Source organism: Leucoraja erinacea, chromosome 14, assembly GCF_028641065.1.
Source record: "Leucoraja erinacea ecotype New England chromosome 14, Leri_hhj_1, whole genome shotgun sequence".
Taxonomy (NCBI): Eukaryota; Metazoa; Chordata; class Chondrichthyes; order Rajiformes; family Rajidae; genus Leucoraja; species Leucoraja erinaceus.
Window position 1 is genome coordinate 33,270,568 of NC_073390.1, and position 23,347 is coordinate 33,293,914.

At 43.0% G+C, this 23,347-nt stretch overlaps 1 protein-coding gene across 2 annotated transcripts in view; it reads right to left on the reverse strand.

Moving 5' to 3' along the window:
- The window catches only part of inpp5d (inositol polyphosphate-5-phosphatase D), a 110,176-nt gene extending 89,661 nt beyond the window's left edge, over positions 1–20,515 (reverse strand). For both annotated transcript variants that reach the window (XM_055646118.1, XM_055646119.1), the window contains exons 1-2: positions 19,962–20,515; positions 4,822–4,885 (exon numbers count right to left, since the gene is read on the reverse strand). In XM_055646118.1, coding sequence (XP_055502093.1) covers positions 4,822–4,885; positions 19,962–20,095 — 198 coding nt within the window. In that variant the 5' untranslated portion in view covers positions 20,096–20,515. The remainder of the gene's footprint in view (positions 1–4,821; positions 4,886–19,961) is intronic.
- Between the last annotated feature and the right edge of the window lie 2,832 nt (positions 20,516–23,347).

Sequence of the window (23,347 nt, forward strand, 5' to 3'; positions counted from 1 at the left end):
GCCAGAGGATCTGGGGTGAGGGAGGAACTGAAGGAAATCCACATTAGGCAGGAAATGGTGTTGTGTAGACTGATGGGACTGAAGGCTGATAAATCCCCAGGACCTGATGGTCTGCATCCCAGAGTACTTAAGGAAGTGGCTCTAGAAATCGTGGATGCATTGGTGATAATTGTTCCAATGTTCTATAGACTCAGGATCAATTCCTGTGGATTGGAGGGTAGCTAATGTTATCCCACTTTTTAAGAGAGGCAGGAGAGAGAAAACACGGAATTATAGACCAGTTAGCCTGACATCAGTGGTGGGGAAGATGCTGGAGTCAATTATAAAAGATGAGATAGCCGAACATTTGGATAGCAGTAACAGGATCGGTCCGAGTCAGCATGGATTTACGAAGGGGAAATCATGCTCGACTAATCTTCTGGAATTGTTTGCGGATGTAACTAGGAAAATGGACAAGGGAGAGCCAGTGGATGTAGTGTACCTGGACTTTCAGAAAGCATTTGATAGGGTCCCACATAGCAGATTAGTGGGCAAAATTAGGGCACATGGTATTAGGGGTAGAGTGCTGACATGGATAGAGAAGTGGTTGGCAGACAGGAAACAAAGAGTAGGGATTAACAGGTCCCTTTCAGAGTGGCAGGCAGTGACTAGTGGGGTACTGCAAGTCTTGGTGCTGGGACCTCAGCTATTTACAATATACATCAATAATTTGGATGAAGGGATTCAAAGTAACATTAGAAAATTTGAAGAAGACACAAAGCTGGGTGGCAGTGTGAACTGCGAGGAGGATGCTGTGAGAATGCAGGGCGGCTTGGACAGGTTGGAGGAGTGGGCAGATACATGGCAGATGAAGTTTAATGTGGATAAATGTGAGGTTATCCACTTTGGTAGCAAAAACAGGAAGGCAGATTCCTATCTAAATGGAGTCAAGTTGGGAAAAAGGGAAGTACAACGGGACCTGGGGGTCCTTGTACAGTCTATGAAAGTAAGCATGCAGGTACAGCAGGCAGTGAAGAAAGCGAACGGCATGTTGGCCTTTATAACAAGAGGAATCAAATATAGGAGCAAAGAGGTCCTTCTGCAGTTGTACAGAGCCCTAGTGAGACCACACCTGGAGTATTGTGTGCAGATTTGGTCCCTTAATTTGAGGAAGAACATTCTTGCTATTGAGGGAGTGCAGCGTAGGTTTATAAGGTTAATTCACGAGATGGCGGGACTGTCATATGCTGGGAGAATGGAGCAGCTGGGCTTGTACACTTTACAAGGATGAGAGGAAATCTCATTGAAACATATAAGATTATTAAGGGTCTGGACATGCTAGAGGCAGGAAACATGTTCCCGATGTTGGGGGAGTCCAGAACCAGGGGCCACAGTTTAAGAATAAGGAGTAAGCCATTTAGAACGGACACGAGGAAACACTTTTTCTCACAGAGAGTGGTGAGGCTGTGGAATTCTCTGCCTCAGAGGGCGGTGGAGGCAGGTTCTCTGGATGCTTTCAAGAGAGAGCTAGATAGGGCTCTTAAAAATAATGGAGTCAGGGTATATGGGGAGAAGGCAGGAACAGGGTACTGATTGGGGATGATCAGCCATGATCACATTGAATGGCGGTGCTGGCTCGAAGGGCCGAATGGTCTACTCCTGCACCTATTGTCTATTGCCTGACGTTGCCCGTCTTCTCCTGTTGTAGGTGCTGTCGTAGGTTGTTGCCAGGATGAAGCCAGGTGACGTTGGTTGTCGCCGGGTCATGACCTCGATGAATTCCATTGGCGACAACCTACATCATCTTATCTCAACTGGCGACAGTTCTGACGTCAAGAGAAGTATTCAGTGGTCTTCATTTGTCGCTGACAGGGTCGTAACATGTGCTAGCTTGTCGTTGGTGGGGGTAGGTTGACTTCGGCTGTTGTAGGTGGTTGCCTGTGTGGTCGAAGGTTGTCGTAGATTGTCATAGGTGTGGTCATAGGTGGACATCCCGAGTCACGAGGAATTGTGTCGCCAGTTGACGTAGCTTGTCGTCGACTAGATGGTTGCTTGTCATGGACATTGTCATGGGGTGCGTGCATTTCCAACATCACGCCGCGACATTGACTGGTGCCACAGTTGCCTAAAGAAATCGCGCAAGTGGGTCAGGCCCTTTAGATTACATCGTTCTGTGCTTGTCTGCAGCAGAGAATAACAGCTCACTTTTAGTTTCCAAGTTTTCTGAAAGTATCAAATTTAGTGAGGGGAAATCTACAAAGTTATTCGGAAGAAGCTGCAAACAGATATGGCAGGTGTTGACTAACACAGACAAAAAGTTGTGTATTCTGGAAATAAAATGTGAAATATATTAAATATTCAAAATATTAAAATAAAGAACTGGAGATGCGGTAAGCCTTGACAGACCACCCAAAGCACCAATTAGTGTCTTCTTGCCTTTACAATTCCTCAACTCAATCCACAGTGAATCTACCTCGTCAGTCCTTATGTCTTCCCTCGCAAGGGACTAAATTCCATCCCTCACCAGCAGAGCTACCCCCCCCCCCCCCCCCTCTGCCTGTCCTTTCTATAGGATGTATAACCCTGAATATTAAGTTCCCAGGCCCGATCCTCCTGCAGCCACGTCTCAGTGTACCGTCCTGTACCTTGACGAGACAAAGCGTAGACTCGCAATACTTGCAGTCAGAATGACAAGGCCTACTAGACACTATGCAGTGCACCAGATCCAGAGCCATATGTTCCATTGCCCTCCCTGACCCAGGTCATGTCAAGAAATCCAACCTTTAAATGGAATTTGAGTGGAGGAGAGCTAAATTGTGGTGGTGTTTCCAAATTTCCTTTAACTGCATTCACTTGCTCTAGTTTTCCTCCGAGAACTGATATATTATTAAATATATTGGGGTGGGGGTGGGGGTGGGGGTGAATTCTCACATCTACAATTATTTCTTCAATATTTGTTCAACTATTTTCCTCCACTTATATCGTTGTAAATGGGTCACCTAATAGCTTTAGTTTTTCTTTGTCAACTATCATTTTGCAGCGATAGCCACTGGGCAGAACCATGAAGTGAATTGCTGAAATTGTTCTTCCAACTTGATCACCAGACCTTTCTCATAAAAATGTTTTTAAAAATTGCATGACTATGGTGAATTCACCATTGGAGCTCACAGACATATAATTTGTTTGAGGATATCATTCTTCCTTATGAATCCGAAACAATGGGTTCAACTCAAGCATACATAAGTCTACATGGCCTACATGTTGTTGGTACAGAGAGAGTGCTGCATTATGTAACTATCTTTCAGACAAGTCCATTCTTTATGTTTCAGATGGTCTTAAATCCTCCCCTCCCCCCCTCCACTATGCCCCCTAAAAGTACAAGGGAATTCCCTCATATCTCATGCAAAATTTATCTCTCAAAAGAAAATAAAACACCGTTTCTCAACATATTAGATTGTTGGCGAAAACGTTCAACAAATCAGCTGCCGCATTAAAGAGTGAACACATTTTGACATCAATCTGTCTATGAAAAGATGTGGGATGTCCTGTGGTTATGAAAAGTATTTCAAAAATTCAAGTTGCTTCATTTCTCATTGTTCAAATGGATTCTGTTTAAAAAGAGAATGTCTTGCCAGGAGGCCATTTGACGTAAAGCTACCCATAACGTTCTATTGAAAATTTTCCCACAGCTGCTATATAAATGGAAGTTGTTGTTTCCTCAGAATCAACCGGTATCACCTGACATAAGTGAAGTGATTTCGCAGTCAGAACTCTGACTTTAACTGCAAACTCATATTGATGTGGCTCCATAGAATTTAGAAGATTGAGGGGGGATCTTTTAGAAAGTTACAAAATTCTTAAGGGGTTGGACAGGCTAGATGCAGGAATATTATTCCCGATGTTGGGGAAGTCCAGAACTCGGGGTCACAGTTTAAGTATAAGGGGGAAGTCTTTTAGGACCGAGATGAGAAAATCATTTTTTACACAGTGGTGAATCTGTGGAATTCTCTGCCACAGAAGGTAGTCGAGGCCAGTTCATTGGCTATATTTAAGAGGGAGTTGGATGTGGCCCTTGTGGCTAAAGGGATCAGGGGGTATGGAGAGAAGGCAGGAATGGGATACTGAGTTGGATGATCAGCCATGATCATATTGAATGGCGGTGCCGGCTCGAAGGGCCGAATGGCCTACTCCTGCATCTATTTTCTATGTTCATATCTGACCACTTTAGAGATGTTTCATCGTTTCTTCCTTCATTCTTTTTCTTGCCAGAACAGCTGCTGCCACACGCACGCACGCAGCATTTAGTGAACTGAAGTACTCCAACTCCATTTGGTTGTTCTAATAAACATTTTCAATGCTCCTGCACCAATAGATCCTGAAATGAACTGCTAATGTACAATGAGAACACAAAGCTTTTGGCACCAACTCTATGGTGAACTGTATAACCATCCACCCATCAGTATTTCCAAACAGCCTCTTAAGGGACTTGTACAACCTTGGGAAAAAAAACAACAAAACTTCTCCCCAGGTCTCAAATGATGATCACTAAAGGGAAAATCAATCCAACAGTGTTTGTAATTCAAATTTTGATATCTAAGTTTAGAAATGAGTCACACCCAATTCTAGCAGAACGTGAATTGTTCTACTTGTTATGCAAGAGGTCCATCCTCATTCACTTTCACAAATACCATTTATAATAACATTGGTTGCTGTATCTTTAATGTATTGTACATATTTGGAATTAATTTCATTTTATGATCTTTCACCTAGCTCTGCTCTCCAACATTTAAAAGGTCACAAATTTGATTGCAGTTCGGTATTTAGTTTAATGTGATCACCTACCTGAATGGACAATGAATTGTCCTCATTTATAAAAATCCTATAAGTGTAGATGGATTTTTCATACCTAGAAGAAATAAAGGAAACAAGAAAATTATGCCCAGTTTTAATGGATTTTTCACAATTGCCTTAGAGCACCTACCTGACCATTCTTGGCCAACACCCACCCCCACCAAAGAAGGGTCTAGCATCTCTTCAATTTGGTCGCACCTCGAACTTTTTCCACGTTTTGATTTCAAACACCTCAACAAGTGAGATTGCTAGTATTCCCACTGGGAAATTGGCCTGTCTGTGTTAAATCCTTCCTCCTATCAGTCTACAAGCTTGGTGTTACATGGCAGGAGTAGCACAGTAGGCATTCCCACTATACACACCCCTCTCTGCCTGGGTCCAATCATGACCTAGGATATTGACTTATGGAAAATCCATTTTCTTCCCAAGTCTACATTAATTTTCCGAGTGCACTGGCTTCCTTTTGCGTCCCAAAGGCATGCCCATAGGCTAATGGGGCACTACAGAAACATAGAAAATAGGTGCAGAAGTAGGCCATTCGGCCCTTTCGAGCCAGCACCACTGTTCAACATGATCATGGCTGATTATCCAAAATCAGTACCCTATTCCTGCTTTTCTCCAAATCCCTTGATTCTGTTAACCCTAAGAGCTAAATCTAACTCGCTTTTGAAAACATCCAGTGAATTGGCCTCCACTGCCTTCTGCGGCAGAGAATTCCACAGATTCACAACTCTGGGTGAAAATGTTTTTCCGCATCTCAGTCCTAAATGGCCTACCACTTATTCTTAAACCGTGGCCCCTGGTTCTGGACTCCCCCAATATCGGGAACATTTTTCCTGCATCTAGCCTGTCCAATCCCTTAAGAATTATATGTTTCTATAAGATCCCCTCTCATCCGTCTAAATTCCAGTGAATATACGCCCAGTCACCTCATTCTTTTATCATATGTCAGTCCCACCATCCCAGGAATTAACCTGGTGAACCTATGCTGCACTCTAATGGGAGCTTTTGACTAGAGAGAATAGATTACTGGGATATAAGTAAGGGACTGAGACAAATGTATTCTCTTGGACCCAGTGAGAAGGATAATCCTACGGTACCATACAATCCTAGTGCGTGAGAACACCACATCAGAGCTCGTCCGTTCATTCTGTCAAAAATGAATCAATGTTCTCCAAAACCAAAGTCCTCCCAAAGTGCACATTAAAAATGATACATCACTAATGTACAACAATTCCTTCCTCGCTAAAGAAAGAAAGGCACAAAATGCTGGAGTAACAGTGGCTCAGGCAGCTTCCCTGGAGAACATGGAACTCCAGAAATGTGTCTTTCCTTGGTAAACCAGCATCTGCAGTTCCTTGTTTCTACTTGCAAAGGAAAGTGTTGGTTGACCCTTGTCAACAACTTTCTTTGGTAATGTGGTGTTTTCTATATAATGGAGAAAAGTTTCTTTTCAACCTCAGAAGCTTTAAGGTTTTTTGTTTCAACCTTTACCCACACACCCTGGATTTAACTTTCACGTTAAGTAACTTTCTTCCCCTACTATTATTAATTACATTTATAGTGAAGATCTTAATAATACTGAAAAACGCAAAAACTGCAATTGCTGTAAATCTGTAATAAAAACAAGAAATGTTGGAAACATTTCACTCATTCAACTGATGTTGCCTGAGAAAAAGTTTACATTTCCTGTGAAAGACCCATTGTCAGACTTATTACTTCTGACAAATGTCTTTAACTTGTACTGCAAACTCTATATTTCCTTCCTCAGATGCAGCCTGACCTGTTGAGTGTTTCCAGCATTCTGCTTTCATTATAGTTGTCATTCTTTCTTTGACATTTATAACACAAGGGCCTAGTAAAGTGTGCTTCTGTATTATGTTAAGCTTTTCAGAAGGATTTAAACACATTATACAAATCTGGCCATCAATATCACAGAGGTAGACAAAAAATGCTGGAGGATCTCAGCGGGAGAGGCAGCATCAATGTAGAGAAGGAATAGGCGACGTTTCGGGTCAAGGCCCTTTTTCAGACTTATGTCTGGGGATGGGGGGGGGGGGGGGGGGAGGGGTTCGGGGAAAAATGCTGATCATTATCAGCATTGTTGGTGCATTGTTAATACAACCTTCTCTGCTGTGTGATGCTCCAGTACAGAAAGAACCTGCATTTATAGATGGTCTTTTACAACCATCCACACCAAGAGTTATTCGGAGAGACATGTTAATGGGCAAGGTATAGAAAGATACAGTCCTAAAATAGGCAAATAAGATTAGTGCAAATAGACAAAAAGATTGTCATGGGTATGATGGGCTGACGGGCCCCATCTCTGTGCTGTTTAACAATAACAATATTATTCTCCGCTGAGTTTCTCCAGCAATTTTGTGTACCTTCGATCTTCCAGCATCTGCAGTTCCTTCTTGAAAACAATATTATTCTCCGATTCCTTAATGAAGTCGTGATACAGGAAATTTAATTTCTACCCAGCAAAGTTTTTCAAAAAACAACAGGGAAATGAGCAAGTATTCAAGGGGATTCATTTGGCCAGGACACCAGGAATACAGTGGTGGGATAATGTTTGCACTATACCAAGAAAATGGACAAAACTGAGGTAACGATTTCACCTGAAAGTTGACACTCGAACCACACTCCCTCAGATCTGCAGTTTGTTTTCTCCAGAGGAAAGAAAGGGTTGTTTTGGAAAATTCTGGAAGGTTCCATTGCAACAAACAGCAGATGGTATTAATCTTAATCTCAAATTGGATTCTTTCAGAGTTGTCCAGCTTTGGCCCATAGATCCAGGTGCACAAATCACAGAACATGCAGGTTCATTAAGCAATTAACAAGGTAAACAATATAATACCCTTTATTAAAAAGCAGGGTACTGTACAAGAACTCAGAAATCCAGCTGCAATTCTACTACCTTTCTGTTGTCTTTAAAATTGAAAGATAAAATTTACAAGTGACACAGCTGGCGTCCTGGTGTCATCGCAACAACCTGGAGCTCAATGCTCTTAACACAGTGGAATTGATTGTAGACTTTAGGAGAGCTCCCTCTCCCCTCACCTCACCCACCATCAACCACACCACAGTCACGTCTGTGGAGTCTTTTAAGTTCCTGGGCACCATCATCTCCAAGGGACCTTAAATGGGGGGCTACCATTGACGCCACAGTCAAAAAAGCACAACAGAGGATGTACTTCCTGCGGCAGCCAAGGAAACACAATCTGCCACAGGCAATGATGGTCTAATTCTATACGGCCATTGTAGAGTCTGATCTCACCTTCTCCATCATGGTCTGGTTTGGCTCAGCCACCAAGCATGACATCCGGAGGCTGCAGCAAATCATTCGATCAGCTGAGAAGGTTATTGGCTGTAACCTTCCCCCCCATTGACGAACTGTACACTGTAAGAGCCAGGAAATGAGCGGGTAAGATAATCTCTGACCCCTCTCACCCTGGCCACAAACTCTTTGACTTCCCTCTGGAAGGCGACTCCGGGCTGTCAAAGCTGCCACAGCCAGACATAAAAACAGCTTTTATCCACGAGTAGTAGCTCTATTCAATAACCAAAAATCTGTAGCCTCCTTTTGCTCTGGTATTTTATTTAACTCACATGTTTAATCAATAATGTTTTATTATTAATGTTTATTGTTTTATGTGTCATTCCCAACTGTCACTGTATGTCATGTTGTCACTTGCAGGCGGAGCACCAAGGCAAATTCCTTGTATGTGAATACTTGGCCAATAAACATATTCATTCATTCATTTAGCCGTTCCAGTAGAACCTAATACTCCCACTGTAATGCAAGCTTTGTTTCTATAAAACACGCCCGCTGGATCAAGGAGGTGCTCTACAACTTAAAGCTTGAAAAACAGGTTCTGTCTCAAAGGCTCTACCAAGACATTCCTAGATACATGGAACCCTTTCCTGGAACTTGTTAACTCTCTTAACTTGTTTCTGGACTCGGAAGAGGAAGTGCCCTCTATCACTGCTCTGTCTTATTGCAGCTGCTATCCTCTTAACCCCCCCTCCCCCTCTTTTTTTTTTTTTTTTCATTTTCATTTTGTTTATCTTATCTTATCTGTGTGGATGTGTACATGTGTACGTATGTGAGTGTTGTTTGTCCCCGGGTGGCGAGGGTGGGTAAGGGTAAGGGTTTTGAGGGTCGTTTACATACTGTTGTACAATTATGTCCTGACTATCACTGTCTGTTATCATTGTATGTATGCAAATTGCTGTCAAATTCAAAATTCAAATAAAAAGATTTAAATTAAAACTTTTGCATAGTTTTTTTTAGTTTTTTTTATATTCTCTATAAGTGAAAATGTGATCTTTATGTTGACCTACAAATTTTAAAATCTTCATCACCAAACAATACAGTTGAAACAAACCCCATTAAAATGTAGTTGAAATTGCCTTTCCTCACACTTACTGCAATGTCACTCCACTTTTCAGTATTAAATTAGGTAGCCCATATTACCTACCGGGTATTCATCCCTGAATTCTGTCATTATCTTTGTTCATGTTTTTAACAATTCCAAACTTGGTGTCATCAGCAAATTCTGATATTCCCAACTCATTATTGTACTGCGGGAAGAACAGCTTTCATTTCTCACTATCACTTCTCCTTTTCCATCTGTCAGCGTGATTTGTCTTTTGTTCCTCTTCCCACAGGGTTATTTGTATTACATTATATGGAGCTAAATGAAGTTAGTTCTCTAACAAGATGAGCTTGTCAAATTCTTAAGTCAGTACACCCAAACCCACACTTGTACTCGCATATTTGCAGAACTCCTCAAATTAACAAAATTCCTCAAATCAACTGGTATCAAAATTGTGGAATGACAGTTTAGTTTGGTGTGTGAATTGTAAATTAAATATTGTTCCGTTACGGAGGTTAATGTTGCAACACGGTGATAAACATTGCATATCACATCTGACAGAATAATCATATCAATTCATAATCAAGAAAGTCTTTATCTTGGCTCCTCAATGAAAATATTTAAACATCATCTCTTCCAGCTCTAATCAATCTCATGCGATGTTGACCTGATAGATAATGACGATTGTATCTAGTAAAACTTTCAACCAGAATCTGATGGCATTGTGCATGCCTAGAGTTATGCATGTTAACAAAGAACAACTGGAATAATTCTCCATCTAACTTCTGAGGTGAGCAAATCATGTCAAGAGAGTTTCCAAGCAGCAAAAACGATTTGCAGACCTATTGTTTAATCTATGTCCTCGTGATTATATAATAAAACTTTTAGAATGAAGTTTGAATTAATTAATTAATTCAGGCATAAAATTCAAGTGTAACCACTGATAATGGAAGGTGTCACCATCTTGCTTTCGTGAGAAACAGTCCGTATGATATATCAACTGTGGCTCTTTGGTACACACTCGCTTTCTGGTTGGAGGATGTTGAGTTCAAAACTCACTGCAAAAAAAAAAATCAGAATCACACAATCCTGACTGATACTCCCAATAGAGTCCTGCACATTAGAACACTTTTAGATACACACACACACACAAAAATCAATATCAAATTCTCAGGAAAGCATTTTGATATAATGCAGGGAATTTCTCCATGGTATCATGGCCTATATTTATCCCTCAATTAAGATCTCTCAGATGAATGCACTCTGTCATAAATCACATTGTTATTTGTCTAAATTTACTGCCATATTTATTACATTACAGGAGCCATTCATTTTGAAGATACTGTGAAATGCTTTTGGCTATCAAGTAAAACCACCTTATCAATGAATCTTTCTTGAAGCACGCTTATCGCTCAGTTGTAAGGAGAATAGAGAAAAAATTGAACCAGAATGATATATATTAACTGCAAGACACAGCAGCATTTTATTCAGTTGTTCTGTACATTTTAAGAAGGGGCATTCCATATTGCTGATACCGATTATTCATCAAACCTATGTGAACAGTTGGATGATGCAAGACGTTGTCATCATTGATTTTCTTTGCTAGGTTATGCTTGGATAACATAAAATGGGTAATCTCAAGATGCCAACTCGGAAAGGACAGCACCTTGAAAAATGGTGCAGGGATTTAATACACAAAAATACATTGATGCATATTCATGGTGTTGCAGGTTATGCATTAAGTCAATCCTTTACTTAAATTGGCTAATTTTCACTAATTTACATCGTAATTAATTTACATCATTGTATAACTAACCATTTATTTATTGTTATTTATTGGGTAATTATTTGTTGTGTTGTTGCATTAATGTGCCTACAAATCTACAGCAAATATGAATTTTATTGTTCTTTTCCCCAGTACATATGGTGATTAAACACACGTCTCTCAGCTTAGCAGTTTTGCAGCCAATATTACCCACTGAGTTCATACATTCTTTCAGAAGTAGTTCAGAAGTATGATGCTTTGGGCAAAAGCTGAGTGCTCAAGAGTGTGTCAGTGATAGCCACCATTAGGTACACCGGGGTGCTTGCTGCAAGTGCTGTTGAGATCGTCTTTGGCCATAATGGTTAGCAAAAACAAATAATTGCGGAGGTCAATACCAAGTTGCACAGCTGCCTTACAACGCTAATACCCAGGTTTGATACTGACCAAGGGTTCTGTCTGTACAGAGTTTATATGTTCTCCCTGTGACCACATGGGTTTTCTCCAGATGCTCCGGTTTGCTCCCACATTCTAAAGACATGCAGGTTTGTGGGTTACTTGGCCTCTGTAAATTTTTCCTAGTGCGTTTCGGATAGATCTAGTGTATGGGTGATTGTTGGTCAGTGCAGACTCTGTGGAATAAATGGCCTGTTTGCAAGCTGCATCCCTAAACTAAACATGGTTGACCACAGGAAGAAATTTGACGTAGGTTCAAGTGTAGTGAATTGATCACCATGAACTGCATCACTAACCTCATCATCATATGTACCAATGCTACTAAACCTTAACCCAACTCTCACACAAGCAAGCCACAGTCACAACTCAGCTCATGCATGTGAGCAGTTGCAAACCTCACTCGCACATTTCTTGCAGGAGAAAGTGGCTCATAACAGCAGAAGCAAAGAGTCCTAGAGAGAAAACAGAAACAGGCCATTCAGCCCATTGAGTTATTGATGACCATCAATGATGATCACTAATCCCGTTTTATTCCCCCCACGTTTTCACCTTCCCCAGGTTCTATCACTTAATATCACAATAGACAATAGGTGCAAGAGTAGGCCATTCGGCCCTTCGAGCCAGCACAGCCATTCAATGTGATCATGGCTGATCATCCACAATCAGTACCTCGTTCCTGCTTTTTCCCCAGATCCCTTGACTCCACTATCTTGAAGAGCTCTGTCCAGCTCTCTTGAAAGCATCCAGAGAATCAGCCTCCACCGCCCTCTGAGCCAGAGAATTCCACAGACTCACAACTTCTGTGTGAAAATGTTTTTTCTCATCTCCGTTCTAAATGACCTACCCCTTATTCTTAAACTATGGCCCCTGGTTCTGGACTTCCCCAACATCGGGAACACGTTTCCTGCCTCTAGCGTGTCCAAACCCTTAATAATCTTATATGTTTCAATAAGATCCCCTTTCATCCTTCTAAATTCCAGAGTATACAAGTCCAGCCGCTCCATTCTATCAATATATGACAGTCATGCCATCCCGGGAATTAACCTGGTGAACCTACGCTGCACACAATAGCAAGACCTAGCAAGAATGTCCTTCCTCAAATTGGGAGACCAAAGCTGCACACAATACTCCAGATGTGGTCTCACTGGGGCCCTGCACAACTGCCGAAGGACCTCTTTGCTCCTATACTCAACTCCTCTTGTTATGAAGGCCAACATGCCTTTTGCTTTATTCACTGCCTGCTGTAGCTGCATGCTTACTTTCATTGACTGATGAACAAGGACCCCCAGATCCCATTGTACTTCCCCTTTTCCCAACTTGACTCCATTTAGATAATAATCTGCCTTCCTGTTTTTGCTAGCAAAGTGGATAACCTCACATTTATAACCATATAACCATATAACAATTACAGCACGGAAACAGGCCATCTCGGCCCTACAAGTCCGTGCCGACACAACTTTTTTTCCCTTAGTCCCACAATTTATCCACATTAAACTGCATCTGCCATACATCTGCCCACTTACCCAACCGGTCCAAGTCACCCTGCATCCTCATAGCATCCTCTTCACAGTTCACACTGGCACCCTGCTTTGTGTCATCTGCAAATTTGCTAATGCTACATTTAATCCCTTCATCTAAATCATTAATGTATATTGTAAATAGCTGCAGTCCCAACAGTGAGCCTTGCGGTACCCCACTAGTCACTGCCTGCCATTCTGAAAAAGACCCGTTAATCCCTCCTCTTTGTTTCCTGTCGGCCAACCAATTTTCTATCCATGTCAGCACCCTACCCCCAATACCATGTGCTCTAATGTTGCCCACTAATCTCCTCTGTGAGACCTTATCAAATGCTTTCTGAAAGTCCAGGTACAGTATATCCACTGGCTCTCCCTTGTCCTAGTTACATCCTCAAAAAATTCCAGAAGATTAGTCAAGCATATAATGGCCAATTAACCTGTATATTTTTGCGATGTGGAAGGTTACCTCCAGATTCAAGGACAGTTTTTTGCCTGGTGTTATCAGGCAATTGAACCATCCTATCACCAACTAGAGAGTGGTCCTGCCCTACCATCTACATCATTGGAGACCCTCATACTATCTTCAACCAGACTACTGGATTTCATCTTGCACTAAACATTATTCCCTTTATCCTGTATCTGTACACTGTATGCAAGGCTTGATTTGTAATCATGAATAGTCTTTCTGCTGACTGGATAGAACACAACAAAAAAGCTTTTCACAGTACCCCAGTGTATGTGACAATTAAGTAAATTAACCTAAACCAGAGCACCCAGCGGAACCCCACGCAGTCACAGGGAGAACATGCAAACTCCACACAGACAGAATGAAGTCAGGATCAATCTTGGTCCTCAGCACTGAGAGTGGCTCCACTAGCGGCACCATCCTCCATATACTTCAATCTATACGTTTTAATCTCATGGAGAAGTTCATGAAAAGGGACAGAGACATATCTAATCCTCCCTTCCCCACCCCTCAAATCTCTTCTCAAAAGTGCTTTATGCCTTTCCAACCACCTCCTCCTCCAGAGCACCACCCAACTCTAGCCCTTTCATTATTTGAAATATTCCGTAACCAGAATTTTCCAGGTCAATGAAGAACATGGAAGACGATGACAATCATCTAATCTCAGTGCTTAAGCAATACAAATAGTAATTTAGATCATTTTGTGGCTTGAATAAAGGCACCATCAGCATGCGGCATAATACCAAGACTAAAGTACGGATGGCCAGAGTAGGGACTGCACGTAGGAGCCAAATGATGGTTTCAATGGCCAGGATATAGAGAAGGTAGATGGGGTTCATAATTACAGGCTTGAAGTAGCCTCAAGCTTTCCTCACTTTTGTGCATGGATCTTCACCAACATCATTACGGCTAGCAACCAAACACTGCCTTTGAGCAGGCACTTATAAGAAGGAATTCCATACCTTGGACACCACTCACTCCAACAGAGGGGTAAATCAGCCATGATTATGTTGAATGGCAAAGTAGGCTTTGTATTTCCTTGTGACACGATAAACCCTTGCAGGTTTTGCAGATCGTTGTGTATAAGATCATGAGAAGAATAGATTGGGCAAATGCAGTGTCTTTTGGGGAATTGAGAACCAGAGGGCAGCTTTAAGGTGATATGGGGGGGGGGGGGGGGGGGGGGGGGGGGGGAGATTTAATAGGAACATTAGGGGCAGCTTTTACACAAAGGGTGGTAGGTACTGTATATGGAGGAAGTAGTTGAGGCTGATACTATCACAACATTTGTAAAACATTTGAACAGGTACATGGATAGGATAGGTTTAGAGGGATACGGGCCAAATGCAGGCAGGTGAGACTAGTATAGACAGGGCATGTTAGTTGGAGTGGGCAGGTTGGACCAAAGAGGTTGTTTCCATGCTGCATGACCCGATGACAAGAAAATAAGGAGGCAAAAGACACATCTCCTGTACCACTCTGCAATCTGAAAATATGTAGAAATGGATTGTCCCCGATGTAGTCGATTCCTCATCCATTCTTCCAGTTGATTACTTCTACCTGATTACAGTAGCCAAGAGCTAGGGGCTTTGAGAACGTTGGGGGGTCTGGCAGGGGCCCGCCGGGATCGAAGGGCAGACCCGGCGGGGGGAGGGGCTGAGAACAAAAGGAAAACCCAGCAGGGGGGTTCCGATAAGGAAGGGGGGACCCGGCAAGGGGTAGGAGGCAGAAGAAAGGAATGGTGAGAACTTTTGTAAATTTGTCAGCACCAGACAAGTGACAACTCTTGTGTGCTGCCTGGGTGAGGTCTGCTGTACAATATTACCAGGGTGTATGCAAAGCAAAGCAGTACATGTGACAATAAAGTGTTCTTGAATCAATGAATCATTGATTGAATTACTTCCTCTTCCTTCCCAAATTTCTGCTTCTCAGGTTCTCAACTATAAAGGGAAGGCAGCATCTGTCAGTGTCCAGGCCACGCAGCTTGCAACACACTACCACAATGCTCAGCCAGGCACTGCATTATCGAGGGCAGCACGTCTAGTACAGCCACTGCCTTAGAGCACCAAAGACCAGAGTTCAATCCTGGGCACAGTGACACAGCTTGTCGAGCAGCTGCTTCAGACACACAGGTTCAAACCCCGCTTTGGGTACTGTCTGTGGAGTTTCCTTGTTTCCCCCCGTGACTGGCACAGTGGCTCAGCGATAGAGTTGCTGCCTTACAGTGTCAGAGACCTGGGTTCGACCCCGACTACGGGGGGTGCTGTCGGTATGAAGTTTGTACGCTCCCTCCATGACCTTTGTGGGTTTTCTCTGGGTGTTCCGGAAACCTATCCTCCCACACTCCAAAGACGTACAGGTTTTGAAGGATAATTGGCGTGGTAATTGCAAATTGCAAGTTGTCCCTAGTGTGTGTCGGATAGTATTAACGTATGAGGATTGCTGATCCGCACAGACTTGGTGGGTCGAAGGCCCTGTTTCCACACTGAATCTCTAAACTAAACTAACCTAGACTGTGTGGGTTTCCTCTGGGTGCACTGGTTTCTTCCCATATTCCAAGTGAATTGGCCACTGTAAATTGTCCCTGTCTGGGAGTGGTGGAAAGATATAAAGGAATATAAAGGCATGGTACAAGATACAGACAATGGTGGAACTAGGTTGAATGGCCAACCATTTTTCCTGGGTTCCACTTGATGAAAGGGAATGAAAACTAAATGTTCCGGTGACAGGCTCAAGACCAGAACCGACAGAGGTCATGTACATTCATCAGCATCTTTGTGGCAGCTACAATATAATCCAGAAGCCATAATTAGCAGATAGAAGAATCACTCATACTACATCCATGAAACTACACAACACAAGGGAAGCAAGCCTTATGCCAATCGTAAATCATAATGTGACTGTCTTGACTTAAACCTCATTCCAGGCAAGACCCATACAAGCCAGAAGTCACCACAAATTGTGCGTGCAGAAGAAAAACAGTGCGTGCAGATAATTCCCTAGTGGTGCACGTCAACATAATTACACAAGTCTGCAGCAATAGTTCCACTGATCAGTTCCACTATTTGTGCTGCACTCAGCAGCCAGCAGCAGAACTAAAGCAAATCCTAATTGCCATACACCATATCTATTTTAACAGGAAGGGTTCTTAAAAAGATGGTAAAACCAAATGTTAGTTGGCCAATGTAGATACCCTGAAAATATTTCCATTATGGTTGGGAAAATATTTCCAATCTGTCAGGCAAATTGCGGCAAAAGTACAAATCAGCGTCATGTGAAATTATAGCGTCAGTTTTGAGAGATCTATGCTCTACTGCTACTATCCCTCACATTCTTTGAAAACAATGTGCCCTCTCTTGTTGCTCTTCACCCAACCTGAACATCACATTCTTCTATTCCTTTATTCCTCTTTTGCTTGTATTTAGAAGAAAAGTAATTTGTATGTGACAGTTTTACATTCTTGCCAGTCTCAGAGAAAAGAGGCTCAGCTTTGGTTTACTTTAGTTTAGAGATACAGTGCAGAAACAGGCCCTTCAGCCACAGAGTCCACGCTGACCATCGATCTCCCCATACACTAACACTATCCTATACACACTGGGGACAATTTACAATCTTTACAAAAGCCAATCAGCCCAAAAACCTGCATGTATTTGGAGTGTTGGAGGAAACCGGAACACTGGGAGAAAACCCACGCAGTCACAGTGGAACGTACAAACTCGTTCAAACGAACGTTCAGACAACACCCATAGTCAGGCTCGAACCCGGGTTCTCTGGTGCTTTAAGGCTGCAACTCTACTACTCAGCCACTGTGCCTCTTCTTCTCAACTTCTACTTAGAATTATTAATGACCACCTTATCTTCATCACATCTATTTTAGTTCTCATGACAAGTGGAAGCATTATCTCCACCAATCTATTATAACTTAAAAGAACATCTGGTTCGCATATTGCCTTTTGTCCCCAGAATAGAACCCCAACCTATTAAGCTATTCTTGAGAAGCAAATACTCACAATTCTGGTTTCCTCCCTGCAAAACCCTATAGCATGTTCTCCTGTCCTTTATATATTTTCAATAAAATAAAACCAGATTTATACATGGTTACTTCCAATGTGATCAAACCATGTAATCAAGCATTCTTTCCAATCATTCCAGAAATAAACGACATACATTGCTTTTTTATAAATATAATTTAGCTTTGTTAACCCATGTCACTACTTTTAATAATTTGTGCATCACTACATTAAGATCATTTTACTCCACTATTCCATTTAGCCTCTTGCTATGCAAGGAATACATACCTCTATTATTTAAAATAATTCACCAATTACATGGTCATTTTTCACATTTATTAATGTCATCTTACATGTATCAGAAAGCAGAGGTTCACAAACCAAATGGCAATTATTTACCGACACTAAAGGAAAATGTCACGTACAAATTCAGAACATACTTAGAGGGTCTGTGTAGATGGGACCTGAATGGGCTTGTGATCGACTGGGATGGGCAAGGGAAAGAACAGTGTTAGGGGCCTCTGAGATTACGAACGATTTGCTACGGTTACTGATGGAGTGTCATCTGAAGTAGTATTAGAATATAGACACAAAATGCTGGAGTAACTGAGCGGGTCAGGCAGCATCTCTCTGGTATGAATATTGATTTCTCCAATTTCAGGTAGCTCCTGCATTCCCACTTTCTCCCTGCCCCTCCACCACCCTTGTTGCCCTGCTTGTTCCCCTATTCGCATCCATATATCCCTTTGTTATCACCCATCTTCCACAGCGAACAATGGACCATTGTGGGCTCCACCTTTCCTAGGTCCATCAGTGCCGGCTCCGATTTATTCGGAACTTTTTCATACCTCTAGTTTCCCTCTCCCCTGACTCTCAGTCTGAGGAAGGGTCTCAACATGAAACGGCATCTGTGTGGCTTTGTGCCCTTTTGTATAAACCAGCACCTGCAGTTCCGTGTTTCAGCGAATTAATGATAAATGCATACTTTATTGTTACATGTGACAAGTCATAGTGAAATTCTTTACTTGCATTCACAAGGTATGCAACAGTCACCACATAAAGGGCACCGACAAAGTTGCAAACTAACCTGTACCCTGTCCACCTCTGTTCTTCCTCCCGTCCCCTCCAGGTCCTCCACTGTAAGAGGGCCGTTTCAGTCTGAAGAAGGCCCCGACCCAAAAAGTCGCCCTTCCTTTTTCTCTGGAGATGCTGCCTGACCCTCTGGGTTACTTCAGTATTTTGTGTCTATCTTCAGTGTAAACCAGCTTCTGCATTTCCTTCCTAAGCTCTCTGCCTGACCTGCTGAGTTACTCCAGCACTTTGTGTCTATCTTCGGTGTAAACCAACATTTGCAGTTCCTTTCTACACTTGAACTAGAATTTACTGGGCCAATAATAATATACCATACAGCCAAGGGATATTTAGGAATGGAAATAATGGAATTCTAGTCGGAGTTCTGCAGCACAGAAACAAGCCTTACAACGCACAGCATCCATTCCAATCTGGTTTTATTAAAACCATTGAACCCATTACTCAATACTGATTAAGAACGAGATTGTATTTGAAAACAATTTACCACATTGCACAGAGACATCTCAAAATGTGCATTTTATTTCGGGAAACTCGGAGCTGCACCACACAACGGTAACTAAGCAGCAAAGGCACTTCCGTTTTGCACGGAATGGTCCTAAAAGGGAGGTGTTGACAGTGCCGGAGAGAGCAAATGTTGGACTTGCTATGGAACCTCGCCCATGGTGAAGGAGCACCTTGCTCAGATCAACCAGCTGAGTTGTTCAGGGGCTGCACCGCACCCCAACATACACTCTGCAAGGGGAGAAAGAGAGGCTGCGCTGCAGCGCAACAAATATACCTCGCAAATAGGAGGCAGGGAGGGAGGGGAGGGGTGGAAGGAAGGGGACATGGAGCAGTACTGCATCCCAACAAATCATCCTGAAATGGGGAAAATAAGTGGGCGCACAATACTCTGCAACGGGGGAGGATGAGGGCTGCACTATATTTCCCATTAAAACACCCTGCGTAGAACGAGAGAGAAAGAGAGGGGAGGAGGGGGTGGAATAAAGGGCGAGGACTGTGCAGTTCATCCCAACACACATTCTGCGGCGAAGGGAAAGGAGCTGAGGATTGAGATCAGGGAGCTCGTCCAGCTTTAGACAGTTGTCTGGCCGCAGATTAACAGGGAAACAGAAACCCCATCTGCACTGCGGGAGGAACGCGACCTGGGATCAGGGGATCTGGCAACGGGACGATTGCCCCCGCTGCCGACGGTGAACGATTTATGTCGGAGTCCGTACTGTAACCAGCCTCTCTCTCTCCCTCCCCTGGCTTGAGGGGCAGCAGGGTGGGCGAGGAGCCGACCCTCAGCAGCGCTCCCCGGGGCAGTGGCAACGGCAGCAGCTAAGGGACAGAGCAAGGGGTTAGCTCTCCACCCCAGCGTCAGGTTCCCCAGACCCGGGGCTGCAAGGTGCGCGGCGCCGACAGCCCAGACCAGCCCAGCCTCGCTCCGTTGCGGTAACTTACAGCACACATAGGGCGAACGCTCCTCCGACCGATTCGCTCTGACGGACCAGAAAGCTGCCGTCCTGGGCAGCCTTGGCCAGCAGCTTCTCCGCCATGGGGCGGGAAATGTCCTCATGGTACCATCGGCCGCTCATCCTCCCTCCCTTTATTCCATCCAAGGACTCGCTACCTCGCTCAAAGAAAGTAACGAGTCACCGCGCCCCGAAACACTCTATGCAGCCGCGAGAAAGCCAGTGTGAGCTTCACTTCCTCAATGGTACTTGTCAGACATAGAGAAACAACACGTGTGTGTTCAGTATATTTCAAGTACAACACCATCAGCCCAATCATCTCCACTCTCGAAAGCAGCCAATAAACCGTCCACTTCTCCTTTCACGAACATTTAATCAGCCCACTTAACCTAGTAACTCGAGATAGTGTCATTTGCACAAGTACAATAAGGCAGGTACAGCGGCATCACGGGCACACACAAATTAAACGTAAATTACAAATAAACTCGACAAGACTGAAAAGGAAAAAGATTGTGCTTTTTTTAAAAAGCAAGGCATTAGTGCAAAACACAATTAGAAATCAGGGTGTTTTTTAGCCGAGGTAGGGATAGGGATGTGCAGGTCAGTTGGAGAACCTGATGGTTGGAGAAAAGGAGCTGTTCCTGAATCTGGTGGTCTGGTTTTATTGACACCAAACCATCATGTTTAAGTTTCAGTTTTCATAATACCCAGCCTGCCAATAAACTAGCAACATCTAACCAGCCTACTTCACCATAGACTTACACCACCCACCAGTCCATTAACATTTTGCTTACCAGCTCACTCTTCCCCAGTGTTACAGCACCTGACCAACATATTCAATTCCTGACCTGCCATTTTGTGCTAGTGTCACTACCATCTGGCCAGTGTGATCCGTTCCATCCCAGAGTATCTCTTTCATGCTTCCCAATTTCCGAAACGTTGCCTATTTCCTTCGTTCCATAGATGCTGCTGCACCCGCTGAGTCTCTCCTGCATTTTTGTCTACCTTCCTTGACATTTGTTGTAAATTGAGCAGTTCTGCCTTTAATTTCAAAGCCTTTAACTTTACATCTTCTGTACCATTTGGTCTAAGTCATAAATCCTTGATGCCCACATTGTCTATTTAAACAGACTTATCCACACAGCCACCTGCTAATGGACATACTCACAGTTCTCTTCAGAATGATGGCACTTTCTTTGCAATGTGCATCAACTGAGGAAACCAAATTGCCTATAGATGCACTGCCCTCAAGCATGTGATAAATCCAATCCGGCCAAGTGGCACTCCTGCAGTCTGCTCTCAACCTCCAGCAAAGGAAAGGAAAATGACATAAATAAGTGCTCAGTTTGGGTATTACAAGGATTAGTGGTTCCAGACCCCAGACCTCAGTATAGGTTCAAAATAAGTACAGAAAGCTGAACTTCAGATGAGAAGTAATCGTCCAGCATTAACTCCAAAGTAATACTTGACCATGTGTTGCAACAAGGTTGCTGGAACTAGTGAAATCTAGAGAAGCAGAAGGAAAACTGCCCCACTGACCTAAGATGGATTTGTTTAAATCTGCTTCTTCTACCACCAAAAAGAAGCGTCCACATCTACAATTTCTAATGCTCCATCCAAGTCACACACCTTGGAAACATATTGTTCCTCCTGCATTTTCGCTGGATTGTGGTCCTTGAAAGGCTTCATCACTCACACCTCAAATGTTCAAGAAGATCACGCACCACCATCCTCGTAGGAAGAATGGTCCCATCATGTCTGGTCTTGTCAATGGGTGTTCACATCCTGTGAACCATTACATTTTCATCCACAAATGCACGATACTTCCAATTCATTTTATAAAAATCGAAAAAGGTCCTCATCCTCATTTACTCTTGCTTTCCAATTAAACAAAATATTATGAGAGGGTTATGAGAATTTGTTTATTGCCAAATGCCTTATTATTATGTCTCACAGCAGGCATTAAATGCATTTCGATAACCCAAACATAGAACATAGAACAGCGCAGCACAGAAGCGGGCCCTTTGGTCCACAATGTTTGTGTAGAACATGATGCCAAGCTAAACTCATCTCATCTGCTTGTACATGATCCATATTCCTCTACACCTTGCTCTTCCATGTGCCTATTTAGAAGGCTCTTCAACACCACTATCATGTCTGCCTCCACACCAATCCTGGCAATGCGTTCTAGGCCCCCACTACTTGGTGTAAAAAACTTGCCCAGCAAAAACTCCCCTCTCACCTTATAGCTATGCCTTCTAATGTTGGACATTTTCACCCTTGGAAAAAGGTTCTGGCTGTCTACCCTATCTATACCTCTCATAATTGAAATACACTGATATAGCAATAGGTGCACTCTCTTTACCAATTGTATTTCCTCAACACTAAGCCAGGTTTGGCCATATCTAGTCATGGAAAAGGCTCCAGGAGTAAACCTCAAGAAAAACTGGAGTCGGAGCCCCTAAGGTAGTTTGTCGTTGTCTACAACCTCACTCTGGCAGCTCCTGCGACAGCACTGGTGCCAAACTGGAACGGCTCTGCTGTTCCTTTGGCTGGATCAGCGATGTGGAAAGGGTGTACGTGCTGCATGGGCAACAGCCTGTCCTCCATGTGACATCACCCAGGCTTGCATCCGACCAGGATGCATCACCCATGGTCAGTCATGACCGAGGGGGGCCTACTATAAGCCAGGTTTCTTCCCTATGTGTAATACATATTCAGCCCAACAAACTTAATGTCTACATACTTATTCTTTGAGAGAGATGCAACAAGATTGTACGATCACCACAATGCTTAGCATCTATTCGTTTTTTAATCTGGGATAAGTTGGATCTTGAAGTTTTCCTTAACTGCCATTGAGATCATGGAGGCCTTGCAGATTATAAGGTGTATCATAACTGAGGGCAAAATATTAATTATTTTTGTCAGAATTACCTATCTGTGAAATTATTTCACTCATTCTCAGTGAGTCAACAGGCAAGAGAGAGTTTCATTGTCATATACACTAGGATCAGAACAATGGAACACTTACTAGCTGCAGCTTTACATCCTTGTGCATTTTAATTGAATCAAGCATAGACTCAGGTATACCAAGTCAACATCCATGTCACAGGGCTACCTTTTATTCATTATCATTGTACCATTACGGGTGTCAGAGATTATGGGAAGAAGGCAGGAGAATGGGGTTAGGTGGGAGAGATTGATCAGCCATGATTGAATGGAGTAGACTTGATGGGCCGAATGGCCTAATTCTGCTCTTATCACTTATGATCTTATGGCATGATCTTATGACTTTAGTACATTATATGTCCACCATGGTTCATTATCAAGTCTTATACACAATTTGGCTGTGAATTAAACCGATTCTGACAGATT